We start from the raw sequence: 24,263 nt of genomic DNA, 5'->3' as shown, positions 1-24,263 counted from the left end.
GAGTTGAGCAGGTGCTCTGACATGGGATGTTGGTGTTGCAAGTGGCAGCTTAACTCACTGTGTCGTAAAACCACTCCTGACGATGACATTTTGAACATCGTCATTCACTGCGGAAAGGGTCAGAGTGGCCCCTTATTTCATTGTTATGTTTAATCTTTGGCCTTCGCACAGTACAGAATGACGTCATAGGGCCTTTGGAAAGGCGAACGTGATGCCTAATTTACGTCCAAACAACTTTCTGCCTAGCGGTTGCCCTACAGTTGGAATTAATACAGCAAATCTGGCAACGAATTCCCACAGCACTGGCCTCACAGCACTGAGACTCCTGGGTATATTTCGCGGGGGACATTCCGCTCTTTGAAGATGAGAATTGCCGGGCTGGGAGTCACAGGTGAGGCTCCTCAGAGGCGCTTGACCTCGGCCAGCTGGTGCAGTAAGTGCGCGGCCTGTGTCTCCCTCGACGAGCAGGACGAGCAAGGTCTTCTAGACGCTCAAAGCCGCATGTTGACCGTGTGCTTCTGAGATGCGCCGTGGGATGTGCCTGCAAGCAAGGGTGGGACCATGGGATTCCTCACCTGTGGTCCTTAGCCTGGTGGTGGCGTTAGGGACTCACTCACCAGGGTACGAGGGCTTTGTGCTTCCAACGTTGGCTACGGCTTTGTGATCGATTCCTTCTCGCCACTGCTTGAGGTTTTTTCATATGTAATATTGTGCTTCTCCCCGAGCCGGGGCTTTTGTTCATCCAGAAGGGGCAATCAGAACCAGAGGCCATCCTTCTTGAAGGGGGTGGGTCCCGCAAGGAGTAAGGTCTCGGGAAATCACCTGCGTGGCAGGATGGGGAACCGTGTCTGGCTTCGTTTTTCCTGGGGCTACAGTTTGAAGCCTGTGGACACCAAGGAGGTCTGGTTGCAGGCGGCCAGGGGAAGACGGCCCTCACCAGCAGAGGCTGGCCAAGGGCAGGGCCTTGGGAACGCGGCGTGGAAGCTGGGAAACCACACTGGTTAGTTGTCTGCGGAACTCCTGTGAATTCAGGGGCTGGGCTGCACGCTCCCGTCTCCTTCTCAGCCGTGTGAGCATGTGACGGACTTCGAGATGGTGAGCAAGGTGGGAATGACGCGTGCCTGGCCCAGGCCTGACCGCAGAGGCCTCCCGGGGGAGGTCCCGGGCCTTTATCCTGGTTGTCCCAGGCAGATGAGCTCCCTGAGGTTGGAGCTTACAGCTGAGAAAAGCGGACCCCGGACAGAAGGGAGCTGGGTTCCCGCCCCGCTGTGCGGAGAATCCCCGCCGTCAATCAAGAATGCCTCTCTGGACTTCGTGTGATTTCAGAAGCTCTCTCCTTCTTTTTTATGGTTGGGCCGTTCATACCTTGTTAAGATGACTAGGACCCGTGGGTAATGTTGTCTTAACTAGAACATACACCTTGCACATTTGCATATCTATTGAGAGATTACTCTCAAGTCCTGGTAGAAGTGTGAATGCTGGAGTCGGCTGGGAAGTCTGTGTCCTGGTTCTGTTGGCTCTCGGGGTCCCCAGGGGTCAGTCTCTGAGCGGCAGCTGAGAGGCGGTGCCCCTTTCTCCCCTCCTCTGCATCCCAAGCTGGATGTTGTGTGTTGGAGGCAGGGAGTTTTGACCTGGTTGTGCTAACTCACCTGCGTTCTCTTTCCTTATCTCTTCTCTTCTGTTGTAAGCCAACAGAGCTCATTTACTGGAGCTGGGAAGGCAAACTGCTCCTGCAGGCTGCGAAGGGCCAACGCCAATTATCTCTGCTAATCTTGGGGTCCCTGAGCAAAGGCTTCCTGGGCGGGGACACCTGCCAGAGCTCAGTCCTCGCTGACTTATTTACAGCGGCATCCCCAGTCCCTGACAGGAGTAGGCGCCCAATAAATACCTGCCAATTACATCAGCCGATCACGGGCGCCGCGGGGAGAATATTGGCAAGAAGACAAAGGGGAAATCTTTACCTTGCTGAGGGTGACGGAGGACGCAGCCAGTGCCGTGGAGGGAGGGGCGTCAGTTATCACTCTGATAGTCGAGTGACATCTGCTGCATTCGGCCAGGTCCTCCTTCAACCCTGTGAGTGTGTCTGATCCTGGACCATGTGGCTGATGCGGGAGGCTGGTGCTGACGCTACGTGAGAGTGGGCACAGTTGTCTCGGTCGTCTGGGTGGACTAATTGGCGGGGAGCTTTGCCAGGTTCCAGGTGGGAAGCACCTGTCTGGCCTGGCTCCCTGCTGCTGGGAATGGGAGAACTTGATTCCTGATTTTATGTTGTTGTCCTCGTGAGCCACCTGGGAGGGCTGCCACACTCCGTCGGTATTAGACTCCAGTGCACCAATGCGGTGACTCACCAGCGCCAGGCTTGCCTCCCGCAGTCTGTGACATCTTCACTTGTCACCACTGGGGCTGGGGTGGAGCGTGGCTAGGCCTGCGGCCTGCAGTGGGCAGAGACCAGGGGTCCTGCTGACCACCCTGCAGGGCAGCTCTCCCTCCTCCTCCTCCACAACGAATTACCGGGCCCCAAATATCAATAGTGCTGAGGCTGGGAAGCCCTGCGCTCGCTCGAGTAGCTGACTTCATCGACAGATCTTTGGAGAAGAGGGGAGAGGGGGCAGGGCGAGCAGAAAGGCAGGAACAGAAGACGATGATGTTGGAAGACCCCTGCTGGACTGCTGGGCTATCTGGGGGCTCCTGGCCACCACTCCTGATCCAGGAGCAAGCTGAGGCTGGGCTGCACCTACAAGGGTGTGGCTCTGTCTGAAGAGAACAGAGGTCCAAGGGACAGGGAGCGGATGAGGGCAGGACCCTGGAGCTCAAGACGTTCCTCGGCTGGAGTGCGGGCCCCTCACGCTTTCCGCTCTCGTGCCTGCAGGCAGCCCGAGTTCCTGGCTCTCCTGAGCCCCCTGAGGCTCTGCCTGTGCCCTGAGACTCCTAACCCACATGCCCACTTCCCCTGCCAGGCCCGGCAGCCACGCTGGCCCAGGCCACCGCAATGGGTTTTCACAGGCGCCGGTCAACAGCCCAGGACGTCACCCGGCCGTGGACCTGGGAGCAGCGTGCGGGATCGTCCCTTCTTAGCCCGTGAGCAGAAACACAAGGAAAGCAAGCGGGGTCCAGAGAAGGGAAATGCTGCACCGGACGTCCCAGCGGAGACACTGGGGTTACAGCTGGGTCTGCTGCCTCCGTCCGGCGTCTCTCTCTAACATGTAGGCTTTGCAACAACCAGTAACTGAGCGAGAAGAAGCCAAGCAATAGCTCTGTGAAATGTCATCGTTTAAATGCTTGTCCAGAGCCTCCTTGTAGCCATGCATTCCAAATTCAGTTTGTAGAATCAAGTTTTCGATGCCTTCTATCGATCTGTTGTTGAGATTGGTCTGCGTTCTGTGGCTGCCGCTGTGTGAGATATTATCCGATCTCAGTGTCCTGCCGTGGCCGTTTGACCCGTCTCACAGCGTGGGGGCGGGGCAGGCATTTGGGAAGGACTTAGTAGGGCAGCTGTTTGGTGGCTCCCATGTTGTTGTGGGAGGGCAGGAGCTGTCTGTGTTCCCTCTGTTCTGGATGTCCCAGATGAGTCGCCCGTGGGTGACAGCTGATGGCGGCTGCTCCCAGTTCTGCCAAGAGTGTCACCATCTACTGGAGTGCCTCCCTCCCGTGTGGTCACCTCAGCTCTCAACCTGGTCACCTTAGTGTAGTCCGGCCTGTTACGTGGAGACCTGCAGATCTCAGCCTGATTCGCAGCCCTCGAATGTACCTTCAAATTGCAGTGTTTCTGTGAGCTCGCCTGGAAGGTAGCAGTATTTCTCCTGTTACAGTCTGCCGGGTAATAAGAGAGTTATTGAGATCGGCGAAGATTCACGGGTAGGGAACATAGGTGTCACCTCTTGCTGGTAGGTGTGACAAAGCATTTGCAGACAAGGTTTAACAATGGTTCCAGTTTGGATTCCAGAATTAAAGAGCTTTTACTAAAGAAATAGTAATTTGGTTACTTCAGAAAGTCTCCCATTGTTTTTTTTGCAAATTTGTTAGGTTTCAAACTCAGTTCATAACATAGAAGAGATGTTACTCTTGCACCTCACTCAGCTTCTCCTGGCCTTGTTTTGTACCACGGGTTAATGATGCGGAGCTGCGAGATGAGAGCTCTGTGTTGAGGATTAAGCGGCACTGGTAAATGACGGCTGGACAAAGCTCTCAGTGCTGACCTGCGGCCACATGGGATGCCAGCTCGTGTATTACTGAAGCTTGTTGCACGGCAAACTTTCAAATCTCCAGAGGGGGCCAGGGAAGACCAGCGCCCCCAAGTGCACCAGGTACCAGGTGGTGGAGAACTGCAGGTAGCAGGAGCCCCAGGCGGGCAGCCCGACACACAGGGCCGCCCGTCCTTGTCCTCGTCCTCGTGCAGACTCCTCGCTGCGAGTTAAGGGGCGGAGGACATGGGATCGGCGTCCTCTCGGCATCTTCGGGCACAGGTACCTGTGACCCGGTGGGCTCTGTGGACACAGGCACCTGTGACCCGGTGGGCTCGGTGGACACAGGCACCTGTGACCCGGTGGGCTCGGTGGACACAGGCACCTGTGACCCGGTGGGCTCGGTGGACACAGGCACCTGTGACCCGGTGGGCTCGGTGGACACAGGCACCTGTGACCCGGTGGGCTCGGTGGACACAGGCACCTGTGTCCTGGTGGGCTCTGTGGACACAGGCACCTGTGACCCGGTGGGCTCGGTGGACACAGGCACCTGTGACCCGATGGGCTCGGTGGACACAGGCACCTGTGTCCTGGTGGGCTCTGTGGACACAGGCACCTGTGACCCGGTGGGCTCGGTGGACACAGGCACCTGTGACCCGATGGGCTCGGTGGACACAGGCACCTGTGACCCGGTGGGCTCCGTGGACACAGGCACCTGTGACCCGGTGGGCTCGGTGGACACAGGCACCTGTGTCCTGGTGGGCTCTGTGGACACAGGCACCTGTGACCCGGTGGGCTCGGTGGACACAGGCACCTGTGACCCGATGGGCTCGGTGGACACAGGCACCTGTGACCCGATGGGCTCGGTGGACACAGGCACCTGTGACCCGATGGGCTCGGTGGACACAGGCACCTGTGACCCGGTGGGCTCGGTGGACACAGGCACCTGTGACCCGGTGGGCTCAGTGGACACAGGCACCTGTGAACTTGATGGGCTCAGTGGACACAGGCACCTGTGTCCTGGTGGGCTCAGTGGACACAGGCACCTGTGACCCGGTGGGCTCCGTGGACACAGGCACCTGTGACCCAGTGGGCTCGGTGGACACAGGCACCTGTGACCCGGTGGGCTCGGTGGACACAGGCACCTGTGTCCTGGTGGGCTCTGTGGACACAGGTACCTGTGACCCGGTGGGCTCGGTGGACGCAGGCACCTGTGACCCGGTGGGCTCGGTGGACACAGGCACCTGTGTCCTGGTGGGCTCTGTGGACACAGGCACCTGTGACCCGGTGGGCTCGGTAGACACAGGCACCTGTGACCCGGGGGGCTCAGTGGACACAGGCACCTGTGACCCGGTGGGCTCGGTGGACACAGGCACCTGTGACCCGGTGGGCTCGGTGGACGCAGGCACCTGTGACCCGGTGGGCTCGGTGGACACAGGCACCTGTGACCCGGTGGGCTCGGTGGACACAGGCACCTGTGACCCGGTGGGCTCGGTGGACACAGGCACCTGTGACCCGGTGGGCTCGGTGGACACAGGCACCTGTGACCCGGTGGGCTCCGTGGACACAGGCACCTGTGACCCGGTGGGCTCGGTGGACGCAGTCACCTGTGACCCGGTGGGCTCTGTGGCCTCTCAGCTGCAGTGCTGGGGCTCCCTTGCTCAGGGCTGTTTGAAGGTGGTGGTTGGGAGGTCCCTGGGTGGTGGGCACCTGGGAGGGGCGGCTGCATGCTTCCTGGGTTCGGAACTCATTCAGGAGCTGAGAACTGTTGGGCACTTCTTCTTCTCAGGAATCCTTAATTCCACCTTGCAAGCTTTGTGCAGTGATTTGTCAACTGTGCTTTGCAGACAGCCCAGCCTTCCAGTGAGTGCTGCTCACAGGCAACCAGAGGCCTTCGGGGCGGTCTCACTGTCACTTACCATCAGTATTGTTGGAGACCTGGAGACCTCTGCCGACGCCAATAGGCAGAGGCGAGCAGGGCGTCACGGGCCACGTATGGGATTGCAAAACCTCGGTGCCGGCTGACTGCCCTGCCTGGGTCACCGGTGTTAAGCCGAGTTGGGAGCATCACCACCTGGGTGGAAAGTTGACCCAGGAAGGTGTCTCAGGATCTTCAGACCTGCCCTCAGGTCAGTCTTCTTCGGTGAGGATGGTCCTGGCACGGTCCTGAGCTCTCATAGCGGCCCGGTGGTGAGCTGGGCCGTCCTCCCTCTAAGCCAGGTGCACCTGTTGGTGAGCTGGGCCATCCCCCCTCTAAGCCAGGTGCACCTGTTGGTGAGCTGGGCCGTCCCCCCTCTAAGCCAGGTGCACCTGTTGGTGAGCTGGGCCGTCCCCCCTCTAAGCCAGGTGCACCTGTTGGTGAGCTGGGCCGTCCCCCCTCTAAGCCAGGTGCACCTGTTGGTGAGCTGGGCCATCTCCCCTCTAAGCCAGGTGCACCTGTTGGTGAGCTGGGCCGTCCCCCCTCTAAGCCAGGTGCACCTGTTGGTGAGCTGGGCCGTCCCCCCTCTAAGCCAGGTGCACCTGTTGGTGAGCTGGGCCGTCCCCCCTCTAAGCCAGGTGCACCTGTTGGTGAGCTGGGCCGTCCCCCCTCTAAGCCAGGTGCACCTGTTGGTGAGCTGGGCCGTCCCCCCTCTAAGCCAGGTGCACCTGTTGGTGAGCTGGGCCATCTCCCCTCTAAGCCAGGTGCACCTGTTGGTGAGCTGGGCCGTCCTACATCTAACTCGAGTGTACCTGTTCTTAGGGCCGACTATTAGGCTCCTGGTGCGGGCGGAAGCCAAGTCTTTCAGACACTGGGAAAGTGAGTCTGTCACTCCTCTCTCTCCTGTTCCCTGAGCCTCCCTGGCCTCGGGCTTGTCCCTGGCGTTGAGTACTAGCCCCGGGCCATCTTACTCCTGCCTCAACTCTCTTACCCGGAAGTCCCAGACTTTGCTGTTACTTCTTAATAGAACCTGTCCCCTCCCTCCTGAGCGCAGACGGAGCGGGGCCAGCCGCGCTCGTGGGGGGCGCCACTCCTGGTACTGCAGCCTGATCAGCCTTCATGACTGGCTCCAGATCCAATAATGCCTTTTATGTAACCAGTGGGCCTTCCCGTGTGAGTGTTCAAGCTGCATGACTGGAAGAGCACATTTATTTTTGGCAAGATGGTTTTCTTGGGCTATGGACCGTGTCCTCTGCTCTTGGCTCCTGGCTTTGGAAGCCATGTTGTCTTATCCTACAGAGACTGCGAGTTAGCGTTTCACAGCCTGTTCCTTCCGCCCGTGGGAACAGAGCAGCAGCATGGTTCGGGGGTGTCGGCTGTGCTGCTCCAGGTGGGGTGGGGGCCAACTGGATTTCCTACTTCAGACACCTGGGGCCAGGGTTGTGCAGGAATCTGGGGACGGCACCAGATGCTTCGGTCCCCACTTCTGAGCCTGTGGTTGTATTGATACTTCCTATTCACAACATGACGGAGGCCGACTGGGCTCAGCTGCTAGTGCTCGCTTGTCAGAAAAGCGGGCTGTGCGCCTGGTACGCTGCCGTAACCACGTTCTCGCCGGGTGTCCTCTAGGCTAAAAGCTGGCAGTGAGCCTCTGGCCGACTGCGCTTTTCCCACCCCTTCCCATCCCATGGTTTCCTAAACACCAGCTCTGCACTCCCCCTCCCCGATGCCAGGGCTGGGAGGGGTGGGGTCCACTCCCACCCACCCGAGTCTGTGCCGCGTCAGTGACATCGTGCACCATCGGACGCAGCAGCCGGCGAGTTCGGCTCCCTGAGCTTGAGTCAGAAGGAGCCTGCAACTTGTGTCCAGCTCCCTCGGGATGCTTGGCCTGGCAGCCGGCTGCCGTGCAAGGAGTTCAAGGACCTCGCGGCTGTCCTGCTGAAAGGACAGGGTGGGAGCCCAGGGCCACAGTCCAGGGTCGGCCCCGTCTTCCGTCGTCCCTGCCAAGGAGCCAGACCCGTGAGTGAGGCCACCACGGACGCCCCAGCTGAGCACCCCTCTGTGCCCTCAGCTGGTGCCGCAGAAAGCCAACCCCTCCGGGCCAAGCCCTGTCCAAACTCCGTCCCCGCAAGATCAGGACACATTAAGTTGTGGGGTAGTTGGTGACCCTCCAACGGACGACCAGAACAGGGAGGTAAGAAAGCAGCCAGGATCTGGTAAGAACTCCAGTGGGAGGTGTGGGTTGCTGGAGGACAAACCCAGAACGCGTAACCCTCAGAGGGGCCGGGGCACCCATCATGCCGGCGTCCCTGCAGCTGTGCCGTGCCCGAGCTGCACAGGTGTATGTGGTGACTGTGGGTAACAGGTGCCGGAGAGGTTGTACAAAGAGGGGAGTGGAGCTGGGAATGGAGGCAGGCCACAGAGAGAGGCAGGAATGGCACTCAGGCAGTGGGGGAGGGGCTGGCGATGCACCTGCAGGGCAGGTTCACGTGAAGATCTTGTTTGTGTATGACACTGAGCAGTCAGGGGAAAGACGCATCAAGGAGACAGAGGTTTTATTTCATTTTCTTAAAGGTTTCGTTTTATTTATTTGAAAGGCAGAGTTACAGCGAGACAGGGAGAGACAGATACAGACCTTCCATCCGCTGGTTCCTCCCCAAATGGCCACAATGGCCAGGCTGAAGCCAGGAGCCTCTCCGGGTTTCCATGTGGGTAGCACGTGCCCAAGCACTGCTGCTTTCCCAGCTGCATTAGCAGGGACCAGGATCGGCACCGTTGCACACGGGATGTCGGCATCTCAGGAGGTGGTGGCTTAAGTCGCTACGCCACGACTCAGCCCTGACCCGGGATTTTTAAAGCAGGGCAGTGACAAATGTGAAACAATAGGAGAAAATTGCAGTCAGACTCCTGTGGGTTGTGAGACACGGTTTGCTCTTCCGGCACCTGCCTCTCCTGAAGTCTTGGCAGGTCGGGGTTTTGTAGGAGAGTCCGGAACACCGGGGGACCACGCAATGATTCATCTAAAGGCGTCTTGGAGGAGAATCAGGCACGTCGCAGCCTGCCTCCTCTAACTGCTCATTCATTATTGCTGGAGGTGAAATAATGGCTCTGTGTCACTTTTCTAAATAGTGTAAAATATTTATTGGTAAATATAGCGGTGCATAAATTAATGCCAGTGGAGAGCTGGGGGAGCATCTCTTTCTCCACTGATGCCATCGTTTTTACTGAAGGAGAAGCAGTATTACGCCGACCCCTCTGGCTGGGAGCTGGGGTGGCGTTAGGGACTCTCGGTCTCTGAGGACGGCAGCTCTCTCTCGGCTGCCTGCAGCCCTCCTGAAATCTATTTCTTCTATATTTGAAGACCCGAGTGCCTGGGGAGAGAACACTTGGAGGTATAAAATTTTCATCTTTCTCCGTCGCATCAGAATTCTGTAACCAACTCCCCAGCTACAAGTGGCCCTGGCTGGAGGCAGCTCTGAAGTTCTTGCTCCACTTACCTGAGCGCCCAGCTGCTTGCATCCAGTCGATTTGCTGCTGAGTGGTATCACCTGGCCCGGGGTCAGGCCTTCATACAACCATGTTGTTTCTGTTTTTAGCTCATGCTCTTTTTCTCTTAACCCTGGAGGAAAACCTCTGCAGAATCCCGATCTCAGCTCAGACTCGCCTCTAAGAGGAGAAGATGGAGGAGAGGCCCCTGGCGCTCCCTAGGCTGGGGGGTCCAGGAGCGCTGCCCGCCCGCCCCGTCCTGGAAGCAAGCAGGGGCTTCCTTGGAGGCAGCGACAGAGGAGCAGCTGCTGTGTGTGCAGCCTGCAGTGCCAGCCACGGGTCCCAGAGATCCAGGGCTGGGGTGTAGTGCCTGGCACGTGCCCAGCTCTGTGGCCCTGCCGGCAGCTAGGACGGAAGTGTGTGTGTGGGTGTGAGAGAGAGAGAGAGAGAGAGAGAGAAGTGTGCGTGGTGCGCCAGTGAGGCAGGAAGCTCCCAGCTTGTGGCGTGGATTCAGTAGCCTGCACGCATGCCCTGCTAGGCCCCAGGAGCAGGCATGCAGGGAGAGGCCAGACCTGCCTCCTGCCCGCAGGGACGGTGCCCGCCCCTCGCCATCCCATCCTCCCTTCCATGCTAAACTGGAGGCAGCTTCGCCCCATCAGCCTGGCTTCTCAGATTCCCCCTCAGGGCCAGGCTGGATCCCTCTGCCCAGCCCCTCCCACCTGGTCCCACCTGCCTTCCAGCCCCTCCCCAGCCAGAGCAGGACCCTCGGTTTGTGCTGTGATGTGTGGGCCTCCCCAGTAGCCAGACCCTTGCCAGTGCGGTTTGGGGATGATGAGAGTGGGACCTAACGTTTCTCCCCAGCCAGCTTCTTGTTTTGAAATATTTTTGTTAACATGAAGGAACAGATTTCACGTATTCCAAAGATAGAAATCCAAGAACACAGGATACTTCCCTCCCTCCCTCCGTGCCTCCTCCTTCCTCTCTTTTCATTTTTGCGATATTATTCTTCAAATTTACTCTATAATCACAGGCTCAATACTCCACTAAATATAGTGTTCAACAAGTAAAAGACAGAAAGACCGCTGTTCCAGAAGAATGTAGCCAAGGGCTGTAAATGATCAAATCGTAAGATGTCGATTTCGCTCTTAACCTCAGTGGTTTGTTTTTTGGTGCTATATACATTAGTGATCCAAAATCAGGGGAAACATGTGATATTGGTATTTTGGGGTCTGGCTTATTTCACAGAGTGTAATGATCTCTGTAGCATCCATTCTATTACAAGAGAAAGCATTCCATTCTTTCTTTATAGCTATGTAGTATTCCGTAGTGTATACATACACATGTTCTTTCTTTTTTTAAAGATTTATTTATTTATTTGAAAGGCAGAGTTACAGAAGAGTAGAGAGAGAGAGAGATCTTCCATCCCCAAATGGATGCAACAGCTGGAGCTGTGCCGATCTGAAGCCAGGAGCTTCTTTCGAGTCTCCCAAGCATTTGAGACATCTTCCACTGTTTTCCCAGGCCATAGCGGAGAGCTGGATCAGAAGTGGAGCAGACGGGACTCAAACTGGAGCCCATATGGGGTGCTGGCACTGTAGAGGGTAGCTCTACCCACTACACCACAGAGCCAGCCCCACCACATGTTCTTTATCCAGTCTCAGTTGAGGACATCTGGGTTGATTCCGTATCTTAGCTATTGTGAATTGAGCTGTAATAAACGTGGGGGTACAGATAACTCTTTCATATGCAACTTCATTTCTTTGGGTAAATTTCAGGAGAGGGGTGGCTGGGTCACATGTAGATCTATTTTCTGATTTGTGAGGAATGTCCATACCGTTGGCCATAGTGGTTGCATGAGTTTACAGCCCCCCAACAGTATACTGGGGGGACTTTCCCCCTACATCCTCGCCAGCATTTGCTATTTTTTGATTTGGGATGAGAGCCATTCTAACTGGGGTGAGGAGAAATTCTGTGGTTTTTACTTGCATTTGCTTGATGGCTGTGATCCTGAGCATTTTTTCATGTGTCTGTTGGCCATTTGAATTTCATTCTTTGAAAAATACCTGCTCATGTCCTTAGCCCATTTCATAACTGGATCACTTATGTTGTTGTTCAGTTTCTTGAGTTGTTTATACATCCTGGGTATTAGTCTTTGATCAGCTGTGTGGTTTGCAGTTATTTTCTCCCATTCTGCAGGTCGCCTCTGCACTTTGCTGAGTGTTTCCTTTGCAGTGTAGAAGCTTATTTTATCATTTTTGCTTTTATCACCTTGCTTTTGGGGACTTAATCAGAAGTCTTTGCCTATGCCATGTCTTGCAGTGTTTGCCCAGGTTTTAATCTAGTAATTTGAAGGTTTCAGCACGAAGGTTTAGATCCTTGATCCATTGTGAGTTGATTTTTTTATAAGGTATAAAGTAGAGATCTTGTTTCATACTTCTGCATATGGAGATACAATTTTCCCAGCACTGTTTGTTGAAGAGACTGTCCTTTCTCCAGGGAGTGAATTTAGCTCATTTGTCAAAGATTATTTTGTTGTAGATGCGTGGATGAATTTCTGGGGTTTCTATGTTGTGTTGGTCTACTTGTCTATTTTTGTACAAGTACCAGGCTGTTTTGATTATAACTGCCCTTTGGTATGTCATAAAATCTGGACTTGTGATGCCTCCAGCTTTGTTTTTGTTGTTTAATATTGCTTTAGCTACTTGGGGTCTCTTGTGTTTCCATGTGAACTTTAGCATCATTTTTTCAAGATCTGAGAAGAATGTCATTGGTATCTCCATTGGGATTATGTTGAATCTGTAAATTGCTTTGGATGGTATGGATTCTTCCAATCCATGAACATGGAAGATTTTTTTTTTCAATTTTTTGTTTCATTTCTTCCCTTAATAATTTGTAATTTTCACTATAGAGATCTTTCATCTCCTTGGTTAATCCAAGTTTTTAAAATTTTTTATTAGCTATTGTGAATGGGACTGACCTTACAAGTTCTTCTTCATCCATGGTATTTCTTGTACATTTGAAGGTTATTATCTTTTTTTAAAAGATTTATTTTATTTATTTGAAAGACAGAGTTAGAGAGAGGTAGAGACAGAGAGAGAGATGTCTTCCATCTGCTGGTTCACTCCCCAGATGGCCACCAGGGCTGGAGCTATGCTGATCTGAAACCAGGAGCCGGGAGCTTCTTCCGGGTCTCCCATGTGGGTACAGGGGCCCAAGCACTTGGGCTATCTTCTACTGCTATCCCAAGCCACAGCAGAGAGCTGGGTCGGAAGAGGAGTAGGTGAGACTCGAACTGGCACCCATATGGGATGCTGGTGCTTCAGGCCATGGCTTTAACCCACTGCACTACAGCGTCAGCCCTGGCTATAATCTGTGTGCTGATTCTATATCCTGCAACTTTACCAAATTCTCTTATGAGTTCCGATAGTCTCTCAGTGGAGTCTTTTTTTCCCCCTATATACAGAATCCTGTCATCTGCAAACAGGAATAATTTGACGTCCTCCTTTCCAATTTGTATCCCTTTGATTTCTTTTTCTTGCCTAATGGCTCTGGCTAAAACTTCTAGAAGTATATTGAATAGTAACGGTGACAGAGGACATCCTCGTCTGGTTCTGGATCTTAGTGCAAGTGATTTCAGCTTTTCCCTATTCGATGCGATCCTGGCCGTGGGTTTGTCATGTGTTGCCTTGATTGTGTTGAAATGTCCTTTCTATGCCCGATTGGCTTAAGGATTTTTATCATGAAAGATGCTGTATTTTCCCCAAAGCTTCCTCTGCGTCCGTGGAGACAATCCTGTGGTTTTATCATTCAGTTGTTCATGTGATGTGTCATGTTGTTGATTTGTAAATGTTCAACCATGCCTGCACCCCTGGGATAAATCCCACTTGGCCTGGGTGGATGCCTTTTGGACGTGTTGTTGTGTTTGTTTGGCTAGTAGTTGGGGAGGGTTTTTGCGCCTCTGTTCGTCAGGGATGTTGGTTGATAGTTCTCGTTCTTCACTGTATCTTTTCCTCGTTTCCAGCTTTCACCTTGTTAGTTTTGCTCTTTCCTTTCTCTCGTCTCCCACTTCCTCTTTCCTCATTAATGCATTCTACAGGTCACACCACACAGCCTCACAGGGCCTTTCTCCCCCTCTTCACAGAAAGGCAGGTGTGCCGGCGTCTGTCCAGCCGCACACACTCAGGGAGACCATGCTGGGGACTCTGCTTCCTTCTGGGAGCCCTTTCGGGCTGGGGTCCTTCAACGTCTAGAAATTTATTGGCTTGGTCCTAAGGTGAGGAAGGCCCAGTGGGCAGGGGTCTATGGCACTGCTGGAGGGATTCGGAGAACAGCACCTTCCAGTGACGCTCAGTGTGACGGTGAAGGGGGCATAAGCAAAGCCAAGGCTGAGAGTGCCCTTGGCAGGCCCAAGCGCCCAGTGGAGATGGAGCTGGGGTGGTTCCCCAGGTGAACGTCAAGTGTCAAGGGTCCTCAGACAGCTCATCCCACCCAGGGGTCCGAGAGTTCAACTTTGCTATTTTGTCTAGCAGGATTTTTTGGCATCACTTTTGATCTGTGAAAATGTAGCGTTAAGGTGTGACCTATGGTTATGTATGTGTGTGGTGCCCCCTGAGACGTGGCCCATCTGGGTCTGAGGGAGGACTCCCTGGAGGAGGGTATAAGGCCAGGGCTGAAGGCAGCCTGGGCCCCACTGTGTCCTGCTCATGGTGCTGGTCTGCATGACTCCCCTGGAGTTGTGTTTGGTTGGGTTTGCGTCTGCTCATCAGATATTTCCTGTGTACCCCATGGTCAGCCGCCAAGAATAAGACACAGAACTTGGTCCTTCTCTAAAGATTTTAATCTCTAGTGAGGAGCGGAAGCAAGATAGCAGTTGGTGCTCATACCACATGGTGAGTGCCCTGTGGAGAGCAGGGACCCCAGAGGAATCTCACTTGAAGGCTGAGCTGGCACTGCCGTGCTGTGGGCAGAGGAAGTAGAAGGTCAAAGCTGTCGAGTGGGAAACAGCGTGGCTTGGGTGGGAGACTGACGTTCCTTGTTTCTAGCACATTTATTTAGGGGGAGGGTGTTGAATGATGACGTTGGGGCATACGTGAGGCAAGACCACAGAGAAATTCGGAAACCTACTTATCCCAAGTTTGATGGGGAGTGACCGGTCCCCGGAGCAGAGGAGGGCGTGAGTCCCACTGATGGGCAGATGAGGCTTTGCCTCAAATGCTCTCAAAGCATGTCTCACAAGGCAAAGGCCGCTGCCTGATTTCTGGGAACCTGGAGTGGCCCCTGCTGTGTGGACGCCCTTGGAGACCCAGTGGTCCTTCTTCCCTTGAGCTCAGTGTCCCCTGCTGCCTCTCAGAGAGGGGCGGGTCCTGCACCACACCCTTCAGCACCACAGCGACGATTCGGCCTGAACTCGGTGCCTCTCAGGAAAGCGAGGCTGCCTGTTATCTGCTGGGGAAACCTTGGCCTAGAACACTGGGCGTTTCTGTTTCTCTCCCTTCCCTGCCTGCAGCCGGCTCCTCCCCAGTCCCCAGGGGCCTGCTCCCCTGCTGCTCCCGTGTCGATATCGGGGCAAAGTCCTTCACTCTTGCTGCTGATGCCACTACAAGGACGAGTCCTGGCGATGAAGGCTGGGTGCCCACCCCCATGCCGTCAGTGGACCCCCTTGCCCGCCCTCTCCTGCACGCTCTCACGGGAAGGCGCCCTGCCCGCTGCGTGTCCCTGGGTTTCTTCTCAGGACACTGTCTGCGTTCTCTCTGCAGAGCTCCTGTGACAGGGAGTCCGTGCTGACCATCCTGAGGGTCCTGGCAGATCTGCTCTCTGTCGGTGAGTAGGCCATGCCCCGCCCCTCATCTGGTGGCTGGGGGAGGCGTGTGAGTGGGCCACGTGGCTGCCATCTGTGCAGGTGTCTGGGTGGCCTGGGGCTTGCCCTGTTCAAGCTTCCTGTGAGAGACAGTTGCCAACACTTTTCCCGTTTGAATTAGTAACACCCATAACATGGGGATTTCTGAACCTGGGGCCTTCAGTCTTGTCTCCCTGGAGGGACCAAAGCACGGGTGGACACTGAACTCTGGGTGGGTGCTTTAGTTTCCCATCTATGAGGCCAGGGTCCTCGGGGGCTGTGTCCACCTCTGACCCCCTGGGAAAAGCTACCCCTCAGTGGTTTGACCCTCACCTCCCCCTCCTTCCATCCCTGGTTCCAAGGAGATATCCAGGCCTTGGAATCCCTTACGTGTGTCCAGTGGACACAGGGATGCGAGGCAGGAGCTGGACCAGAAGTGCCGTGAGGCTTCTGGTTTGCAGAGCTCAGATGAGAGTTGCCCACACTGGAATCAGCAGAGTCAGCTGAGCACAGCTCCAGGAGCTCTGAGCGCACCCAGGTTCTGGATTCTGCTACAATCCATGTACAATTCCATGGAGGTGGCTCTGTCACTACAGGAAAAACCATTAACACCCAACAGGCAACACCAAAGAGGAACACCCGGCTGAAGCTGGGCACAGATTTGGTTGCAAAGGTCCTGCCACAGGCGTCTTCCTGCTGTTTGTACTGCACTAGGCTGGCTCCCTCCATGCAGCCCATTGGGGGCGTCCCCTGCGTGGGAGAAGCCACCAGTGCTTTGGGATAGTTCTGACTCCAGTCTGTCCAGAGGGTCTCTTGTATTCTCCCTGTGATGCCGGTGGGGCTGCCTGCCTTCCCTAAGGAAAATATACTTTGCCTGCCATCTCCCGCTGTGGGACCCCTGGGTTGGGTCAGGCATGCCCCTGCACAGAGATCAGCAAGGGCCTGCTCCAAGCTTTGGAACGTGTCCTCAGGCAAGGGGGGGGAGGCCCCTGTTCCAGGCTGTTCTTTTTTTTTTTTTTTTTTTTTTTAACAGGAATACAAATTCATAAGTACAACTTTAGGAATATAGTGATTCTTCCCCCCATACCCGCCCTCCCTCCCACCCTCCCACCCCTCCTCCTCCTCCTTCTCCCCTTGCCAGTCCCATTCTCCATTAAGATTCATTTTCAGTTAACTTTGAACACAGAAGATCAACTCTATACTAAGTAAAGATTTCAACAATTTGCACATACACATACGCATACACACACAAAACTGTTTGAGAACAAATTTCATAGTTAATTCTCATAATACAACTAATTAAGGACAGAGGTCCTGCATGGGAAGTTAGTGAACAGTGACTCCTCTTGTGAATTTAACAATTAATACTCTTAAGTATGACATCAGTGACCACCCGGGGCCCTTGACATGAGCTGCCAAGGCCATGGAAGCCTTTTGAATCCACAATCTCTGTCAGTGTTGGGACAAGGCCATATGCAAAGTGGAAGTTCTCTCCTCCCTTTAGAGAAAAGTACCTCCTTTGGTGATCCCTTCTTTCCACTGGGGTCTCACAGAGATCCTTCATGTAGGACATTTTTTGCCACAGTGTCTTGGCTTTCCATGCCTGAAATGCTCTCATGGGCTTTTCAGACAGACCAGGAGGCCTTAAGGGTTGATTCTGAGGTCAGAGTGTTACTTAAAGTGATTGTCATTCTATGAGTGTGGACTGTTTTCCATGTTGGAACATTCTCTCCTTTTCAATTCTATTATTATTACCAGGCACTTGAGCCTATTTACATGGCCACTTTAACACTCAATCCTATCTGTTCACCTTAACACTTAATACGATCACTTTCACAATTAAAATGGCATTTTTACCACCAAGCTTAATGGAATTTGGAGTCTTATAACAAGTTTTTAATTTGAAGTAAGTCCGTAGGAATGTATGCAGAACTATACAGCTTTATAGTTACAAATTTCTTCCTCTCTCTCTTATTCCCACTGTTATTTTTTACTGTGATCTATTTTCAATTGACTTTGTACACATATGATTAACTCTGTGTTAAGTAAGGAGTTCAACAAAGTTGTTCTTCATCAGAGACCAACACTGCATCCCAGCTCCAGGTGCTCCTCAAAGTTCCCTACACAAGACGCCTGTCTCTTAGGGGACTGCTCCAGTGGTTTCCATGTTTTCTTCCCATCAGTAACTGAAGGCAGTGTTGGGAAATCATTGTCATAAGATAACGTCTTCATCCCAATCCCTGTTTCAGACTATTCAAACGTGTAGTGCAGGGAATAATGAAAACCCCTCTTTTACTAAACATATGACGAAATGTTTAAGGCTACATGATTACTCACACACACACACACACACACAGCACATGAAGACTTGGCAGTCCTCAGGAAGTGAGTCCCAGGCTCCGTCTGTCACAGCCTCTGCAGGAGCTCACCGAGGACCTTACATAGTCCGTGTGCCCCTGTTTCACACCCTTTTCCTTGCAGCTCTGCACACAGGTTGCTTCAGGAGCTGCACAGTTCAGTCTCTGGGATGAAGCAAGTGCAGCTCGCTGTGCCCCGAGCCGTAGGTGTGCCTTCTGCTCCCGGCAAAGTCACAGTGACCCCTGTGCTGCTCTTCCCTCCCGTCCCCCTAGGCACAGACCGGAGGATCCACTACCTGATCAGCAAGGGTGGCAGTGAAGCCCTTCTGCGGACCCTGGTGGACACGGCGAGGACAGACCCCCCCGACTACGATGTCCTCCTGCCTCTCTTCCGGCTGCTGGCCAAAGTCGGCCTGAGAGGTACCCACAGCCCAGGACCCAGGGATGGCCGGAGGGCACTTCTGGAGATGTCAGCCCAAGAGCCGTGGGGAATCCAGGGGAAGTGCAGGGAGGTCCCACACACCTCGGTGGGAGGGAGCACCCTTCCGGAATTGGAGGTCGTTTTTTGACTTGGATGTCAGCTAGTCCAAAGTCTGGTGCCGAGGGCTGAGGGGCAGGCACGGGCTATCTGGGTCCCCCGGTGGGAGGCATGGGAGGTACCCCAAATGCAGCTGGTGACCGTGGAACGAACAGGTGGAGCGCTGCTGCCTGCACGTGGGAGTCCGTGAGAGATGTGTGCTTCCCGGAGCTGCCCAGCGCATTTCCCCAAGCCGGGCGGCTCAGCACGGAAGAAACCCACGCCTGTCAGTTCTGGAGGCCGGAAGTCCAGAGCCCAGTGTTGGCAGGGTTGCTCCCTGCTGGTCTCTCTGCAGGAGAACCAGTTCCAGGCCCCTCGGGGCTCCTGGTGGCTCCTGGCAGGCCTTGGCGTTCACTGGCTTGCACACTCAGCTCGCCCATCTCTGCCTCCATCTTCCCGTGGCCTGCTCCTCTGTGTGTCTCTGTGTCCTCTCCTCCTGGCACAGGGCAGCAGTGGTTAGGGTAGCACCTGCTTTAATCTCTGTGACCTCAAAAACCCTTTCCCAATATAGCACAACGTTCTGAGGTGCTGGGTGGCCGTGAATTTCAGGGACGTAGAAGAGTGGAGCTTCCCCAGGTGGAGGGAGGATGGGAGCCTGGAGCCCCCGCTGCCACTCGCATTCATTCTCTGTCCCCGCGGGGGCCCTCGAGCACCTCCCCTCAGGCCTAGGCCTTCCTGAAGTGGGGTTTGTAAAACTGGGCACTCGAAGTTTGTCCGAAGTCGTCACAGAAATTAGCATTATGTGAGTCACAACCAAGAATTTATTTATTTGAAAGTCAGAGTTACACACAGAGAGAAGGAGAGGCAGAGGGGGGAGATCTTCCATCTGCTGGTTCACTCCCCAATTGGCTGCAAAGGATGGAGCTGTGCCAATCTGAAGCCAGGAGCCAGGAGCTTCTTCCAGGTCTCCCATGTGGGTGCAGGGGCCCAAGGACTTGGGCCATCCTCTACTGCTTTCTCAGGCCATAGCAGAGAGCTGGATCAGAAGTGGAGCAGCCGGGTCTTGAACTGGCACCCATAAGGGATGCTGGCACTTCAGGGAAGGCCGTAACCCGCTGTGCCACTGTGCCGGCCTGAGAGTTAGACTTTTGATGTCCAGTGCTAGCAGCTGCAGCCAAGGGCCTGGGCACTCCCTCTTTAACCTGGGCATCTCTACTTTGTGTCCATTTCATCATCTGTGGATAATACCTGAGAAGGTGCTCCGAGCCAGCACCAGTGTGGACATGTCCCAGACAAGAGCAGTAAACTCATTCAGCAGGTGCTTGCTATGTGTCTCCCAGGGCCGGGCACTCTTCTAGGTACCGGGAACACCCAGGGGAGCAATAAAGTTAAGGGGCTTGCTCTCACACGGCGTCATTCCAAGGACAAGGCTGCCATGTCCACAGCATGTCCCTGCTGGCTGGGAGCAGACCACGGTGAGTGTGTGAGGAAGACGAATAGTGACGCTACCTTGACATGCATGGGCAGGGAGAGGTGACATTGGCGCTGGAATGTGAAGGACAAGAGGAAGTCAGCAAAGAGTGAGTCAGCAGAACCCCAGGAAGAGGCCAAGTGCCTGCAGGGGACTCGCAGTCAAGTTGGGAAGCCAGGTCTGGCCCTGATGTGCGTGAGCTGGTGGCCTGGCGAAGCAGGTGTTCAGCCTTTGTGAGCCATCATGCCCCATGCTTCATGCAGGGAGCAGTTCTTGCTCTGGAGTCTCGGTGAGGATTAGGCGAAGCTCTGAAGTCACAGGCGTGGAGAATGGGTCAGGGCCTGGCGACAAGGTCACGCAAGCGGCATGAGAGAAGGAGACGAGAGAGACAGCAAGACCGTGACCTGCAGGCTACTGCCCTGGCATCACTATTGTAACATCACGTGTCCTGTACTACTGTGATGCTGGGTACCACACAGTGGTGATGTCATCTTCTTTTCTACCACCAAGACGTTGGAGTCCTTGACTTGCCACCCCTGGGAAGACCTGAACACAGCACAAATGGCGTGGGGTGGGATGGAGACTTACTGTCTACTTATTTCTATGTATTTATTCATATTGATTTGAAAGGCAGAGAGACATAGAAAGATGGATATTCCAACTGCTGGTTTATGACCCAAATGCCCGCAGAAGCCAGGTCTCAGGAATTTAATCCAGGTCTCCCACAGGGATGGCAGGGACCCTACTTCTTGAGCCTCCCAGGGTGCACGTCAGCTGGGACCTGAACACAGGCCCTTGCCTGTAGGGTGTGGCGTGTCACGTGGGGTCTTCACTGCTGTGCTGCACGCCGGCCCTGCAGTTTCTTTTCCAACGGAGGGGCCGGGTCAGGAGGGCGGGGTCACAGTCTCCTTGCTGGTGTCCATCAGGAGCCACTTGGGATCCCGTGTGCTGTGACTCATTTCCACCTGCAGTGTATCTGAGTGACGTGTCCCTGCCAAAGCACGACGGTGACTCAGGCCTCCTGTTTCGGAAAGGACATGGCAGATGTGGCTGGCAGCACGCTCACCTGCCCCCAAAGCAGGAGGAGGGAACACAGAATAGCAAATTGTTTTTCTTGTTTCTTAATATTTATTTCTGGCTGTTAAAAATAATGATGGGGGCTGGTGCTGTGGCCTAGAGGGTAAATCCGCCGCCTATGGCACTGGCATCCCCTATGGGTGCTGGTTCACGTCCCGGCTGCTCCACTTCCAATCTGCCTCCCTGCTAATGGCCTGGGGAAGCAGTAGAAGGTGGCCCAAGTGATTGGGCCCCTGCACCCTCCTGGTAGACCTGGAAGAATTTCCTGGCTTCTGGCTTTGGCCTGGGCCAGTCCTGGCTGCAGTGGCCATCTGGGGAGTGAATGGGAAAGTTCTCTCTCTCTCCCTGTCTCTCTGAGGCTCTGACTTTCAAGTAAGTAAATAAATCTTAAAAAAAAAAAAAAAAAGAAAAAAAAAAGACGTACCTGCAACACTGGAGGTCAAGTTATTTGGAGCAATGATTTGGAGGTATTTTAGGGCAAATTTTTCTTTTCTTCAAAATACATTTTTGCTTTTCATTATGAAAGTTCTTCATCACCTCGAACGACGACCTCCCACCTACCCAGACCGCAGCTCCTATTGCTGCTTTGACAAATTTCCCTCGCTCGTTTCTCTTTATCTGAAGCATCTTCAGGAGAATTACAGACGGAGTTTTGCTCTTGGATCCTATTTTTAGGCGTGTGCTTGAAAAGAGACGTTTTCCCGCATCACCGCAGTGCCACTGTGCACCCGGTTTTCCCGCATCACCGCAGTGCCACTCTGCACCCGGTTTTCCCGCATCACCGCAGTGCCACTCTGCACCCGGTTTTCCCGCATCACCGCAGTGCCACTCTGCACCCGGTTTTGTCACATCACCGCAGTGCCACTCTGCACCCGGTTTTGTCACATCACCGCAGTGCCACTCTGCACCCGGTTTTGTCACTGACACAGTCCACAAGACGAGCTGCCGAGGAGGACCTGGGTTCCAGTTTGAGAGCCTGGAAGCCCAGGTTGCCTGGGGCAGGCCCTCGGTGGTGGCGGGGCGGGCGTGCAGAGGGAGAAGCCCACGAGCCTCACTGTGGTCTGTGCAGCCCAGGCTGATTCTTCTGATTTGCTCGGTTATGAAGGGGGCAGAGCCCGCAGCATTTTTTTTACTGGGTGTGAAAACTCCTTGGTGAGAGCCTGCTCCTCACTCCATCACCTCCCCTTCCCCTTCCCCTTCCCCATGCCTTGTACAATTGTAGCGTTGATATGAATGCAATTAAGAGAGATTTCTTTGTTTTCCTAGACAAAAAAATTGGACAGAAGGCACTGGAACTGGAAGCACTTGATGTGACGCTGATTCTGGCCAGGAAAAGCCTGTCCCACAGCCAGAACCTCCTGCACTGTCTCTGGGCGCTGCGCGTGTTTGCCACCCGTGGTGAGTGCTCGGCAGAGCCTTCTGGAAGGCGGGGGGGGGGCGTGTGGTCCCAGCCAGAGGAGTGGAGCACCTGAGAGGCGCAGGGTGTGGAGGTGAGAACTCGCTTGCCCATCTCCTGCTCGGCCAGTAGAGCTCTTGCTTCTGGAGGTCGACTTCCATGCTGTTTCCCCCTGGGAGCACTCCAGGCCCCTCTGTTCGTGCTGCAAGGCAGAGTACTTGTGGTGGGAGGAGGCCCTTGCACTCGGGCTCAGCGTCCGTGTGCCACATCTCTGTCCCTGGCACACGCCTGAAGCACGCGTGTGTGACTGTCCCTTCCCACTTTTGTTGGAGGTGTTGATCGCGTGGGCCTCTCCGTGGAGCCCTGCAGGTGACGGCCCCTGCTCCACAGCGTGAGGTGCCCGTGTCGTTGCCATCCTGGGTTGGCTGATTTCTGGCTGCCCTGACAATCCTGTGTGTACACTCACGATTTTATAGTTAAGGGGAAAACACAACTTAGAAGAGTGAAACAGCGGCTTGAATTCATGCAGGTAAAGGTTGTGCGGGCTGAGTGGCTCCAAGACTCACGCTAATTCTCCGTATGGAGACGTTTTAGTTAATAATCTCAGTTCTGGACCTCTCGCACGTGTAGTGAACAGACTTTCACTTCTCCTTCCTGAGCTCGTTCCTCGTGGGATAGAAGTGACGATTATTTAGATGTAAAACACCCTTTAGGGGAAAGAACGTGGGCTTAGTGCCGGGAAGACCTGAGTCTCACGGATCCTGTTTCTTATGAGTCATGGAACGTGGGCACCTGACCCGACTGACCCAAGTTTCCTCTGTAGAATTATAGAGGCAATAATTATCCCCACTGGCCAGCTCAGGCCGCGGTGTCAAAACGCAGCCTGGTGGTTGGGCCACAGGAAGTCCCTTCCTCACCGCTCTGGGGGCTGGAAGCCCTGGAGCGAGGCGCTAGCGGGGTCGGCTCTTCGGGGCCCCGCCTTGGCGTCTCGATGGCGTCTTCTCCTGTGTGTCCCTGGACTTTTCTCTGTGCACAATTTTCTCCTTGTAAGCACAGAAGTCAGAAGAGATCAGGCCCAGTCTAACTGAGCTTAATCACCTCTCTAGGTACTGGGATCGGGGCTTCACTCTGGGTTTGGGGGACGTAGCTTGTGACACAGCCTACAGACTTGGCACAGGACGTGAGCCAGGGGCCACAGGTGGGCTTGTCACACGCTGTGTTCCCCTCTCTATTCTCCCCGTTGTCTTTTGAAATAGCAAGAAGAGTACAAATATGGGGAGCAAGTAGGTGGCTTCTTCCCGGTTGTCCTGAGAACTACAAAAATACCCCAATTTTCATTAGAGAATTCCACTAATGAGCATGGAGGGCCCATAGAGAGAGAGAGGCTTTCTGGGAAAAATGGGATAGATTCTCGACCGTGTGTTCCCCAATAGCGCCCCCTCTACCATGTCCCAGGCACACTGGCCAGAAAGCAGAGCACTTGGGAGTACAAAAATTGGGTCTGCAAAATCGCATCCTGAGAGAGGGAGAGGCACCTGGCCCTGCACCAAGGAGGTCCCGCATTAGCGCGGAGTTGGGGTGCTCCCCACGGGGAGCCCGCCAGCAGCACAGGGTTTGTAATGTCTCATGGTTTCCTGAAGAATAACTTGTCCTCTCCATAATACAGGGTGGCAGTGGAGACCTAGAAAACCCCCCTGGCTGGAGCTCTGAGCAGTTCTGGGATCTGCCTGGGTGTGAGGAGGCAGCCCTCCAGCTCAGATTCTAAGCCTACATTTACTGTACCAACTGACTGTTCGCCAAGATAGCTTTAAAAGTCACACCACTACTCTCCAGCAGTGCCAGTCTGATGAGCGACAGGCAGAGTTCAGGAAGCCATAGGTTGATGTCTCTTCATTAGGCACTATGGAAAGTTCCGGAAGCTTCCCAGTCAGTTTCCGTCTCGAGAAGGAGTTGCCTGGGACCAGGATGGGTGCAGAGCAGCCAGTGAGATCCCAGATGACTGCTGGGGCTGTTTCCAGAGCTGA

At 54.5% G+C, this 24,263-nt stretch overlaps 1 protein-coding gene across 1 annotated transcript in view; it reads left to right on the top strand.

Moving 5' to 3' along the window:
- Window positions 1-15,225: 15,225 nt before the first annotated feature.
- Window positions 15,226-24,263, top strand: part of AGBL1 (AGBL carboxypeptidase 1) — a 599,820-nt gene continuing 590,782 nt past the window's right edge. The window contains exons 1-4 of the mRNA XM_062204897.1: window positions 15,226-15,230; window positions 15,317-15,405; window positions 18,052-18,198; window positions 22,110-22,241. Of these exons, the coding sequence (XP_062060881.1) occupies window positions 15,226-15,230; window positions 15,317-15,405; window positions 18,052-18,198; window positions 22,110-22,241 (373 nt within the window). The remainder of the gene's footprint in view (window positions 15,231-15,316; window positions 15,406-18,051; window positions 18,199-22,109; window positions 22,242-24,263) is intronic.

This window comes from Lepus europaeus, chromosome 11 (assembly GCF_033115175.1).
Source record: "Lepus europaeus isolate LE1 chromosome 11, mLepTim1.pri, whole genome shotgun sequence".
NCBI classification, from domain to species: Eukaryota; Metazoa; Chordata; class Mammalia; order Lagomorpha; family Leporidae; genus Lepus; species Lepus europaeus.
This window is presented reverse-complemented; position numbering and strand designations above follow the sequence as displayed.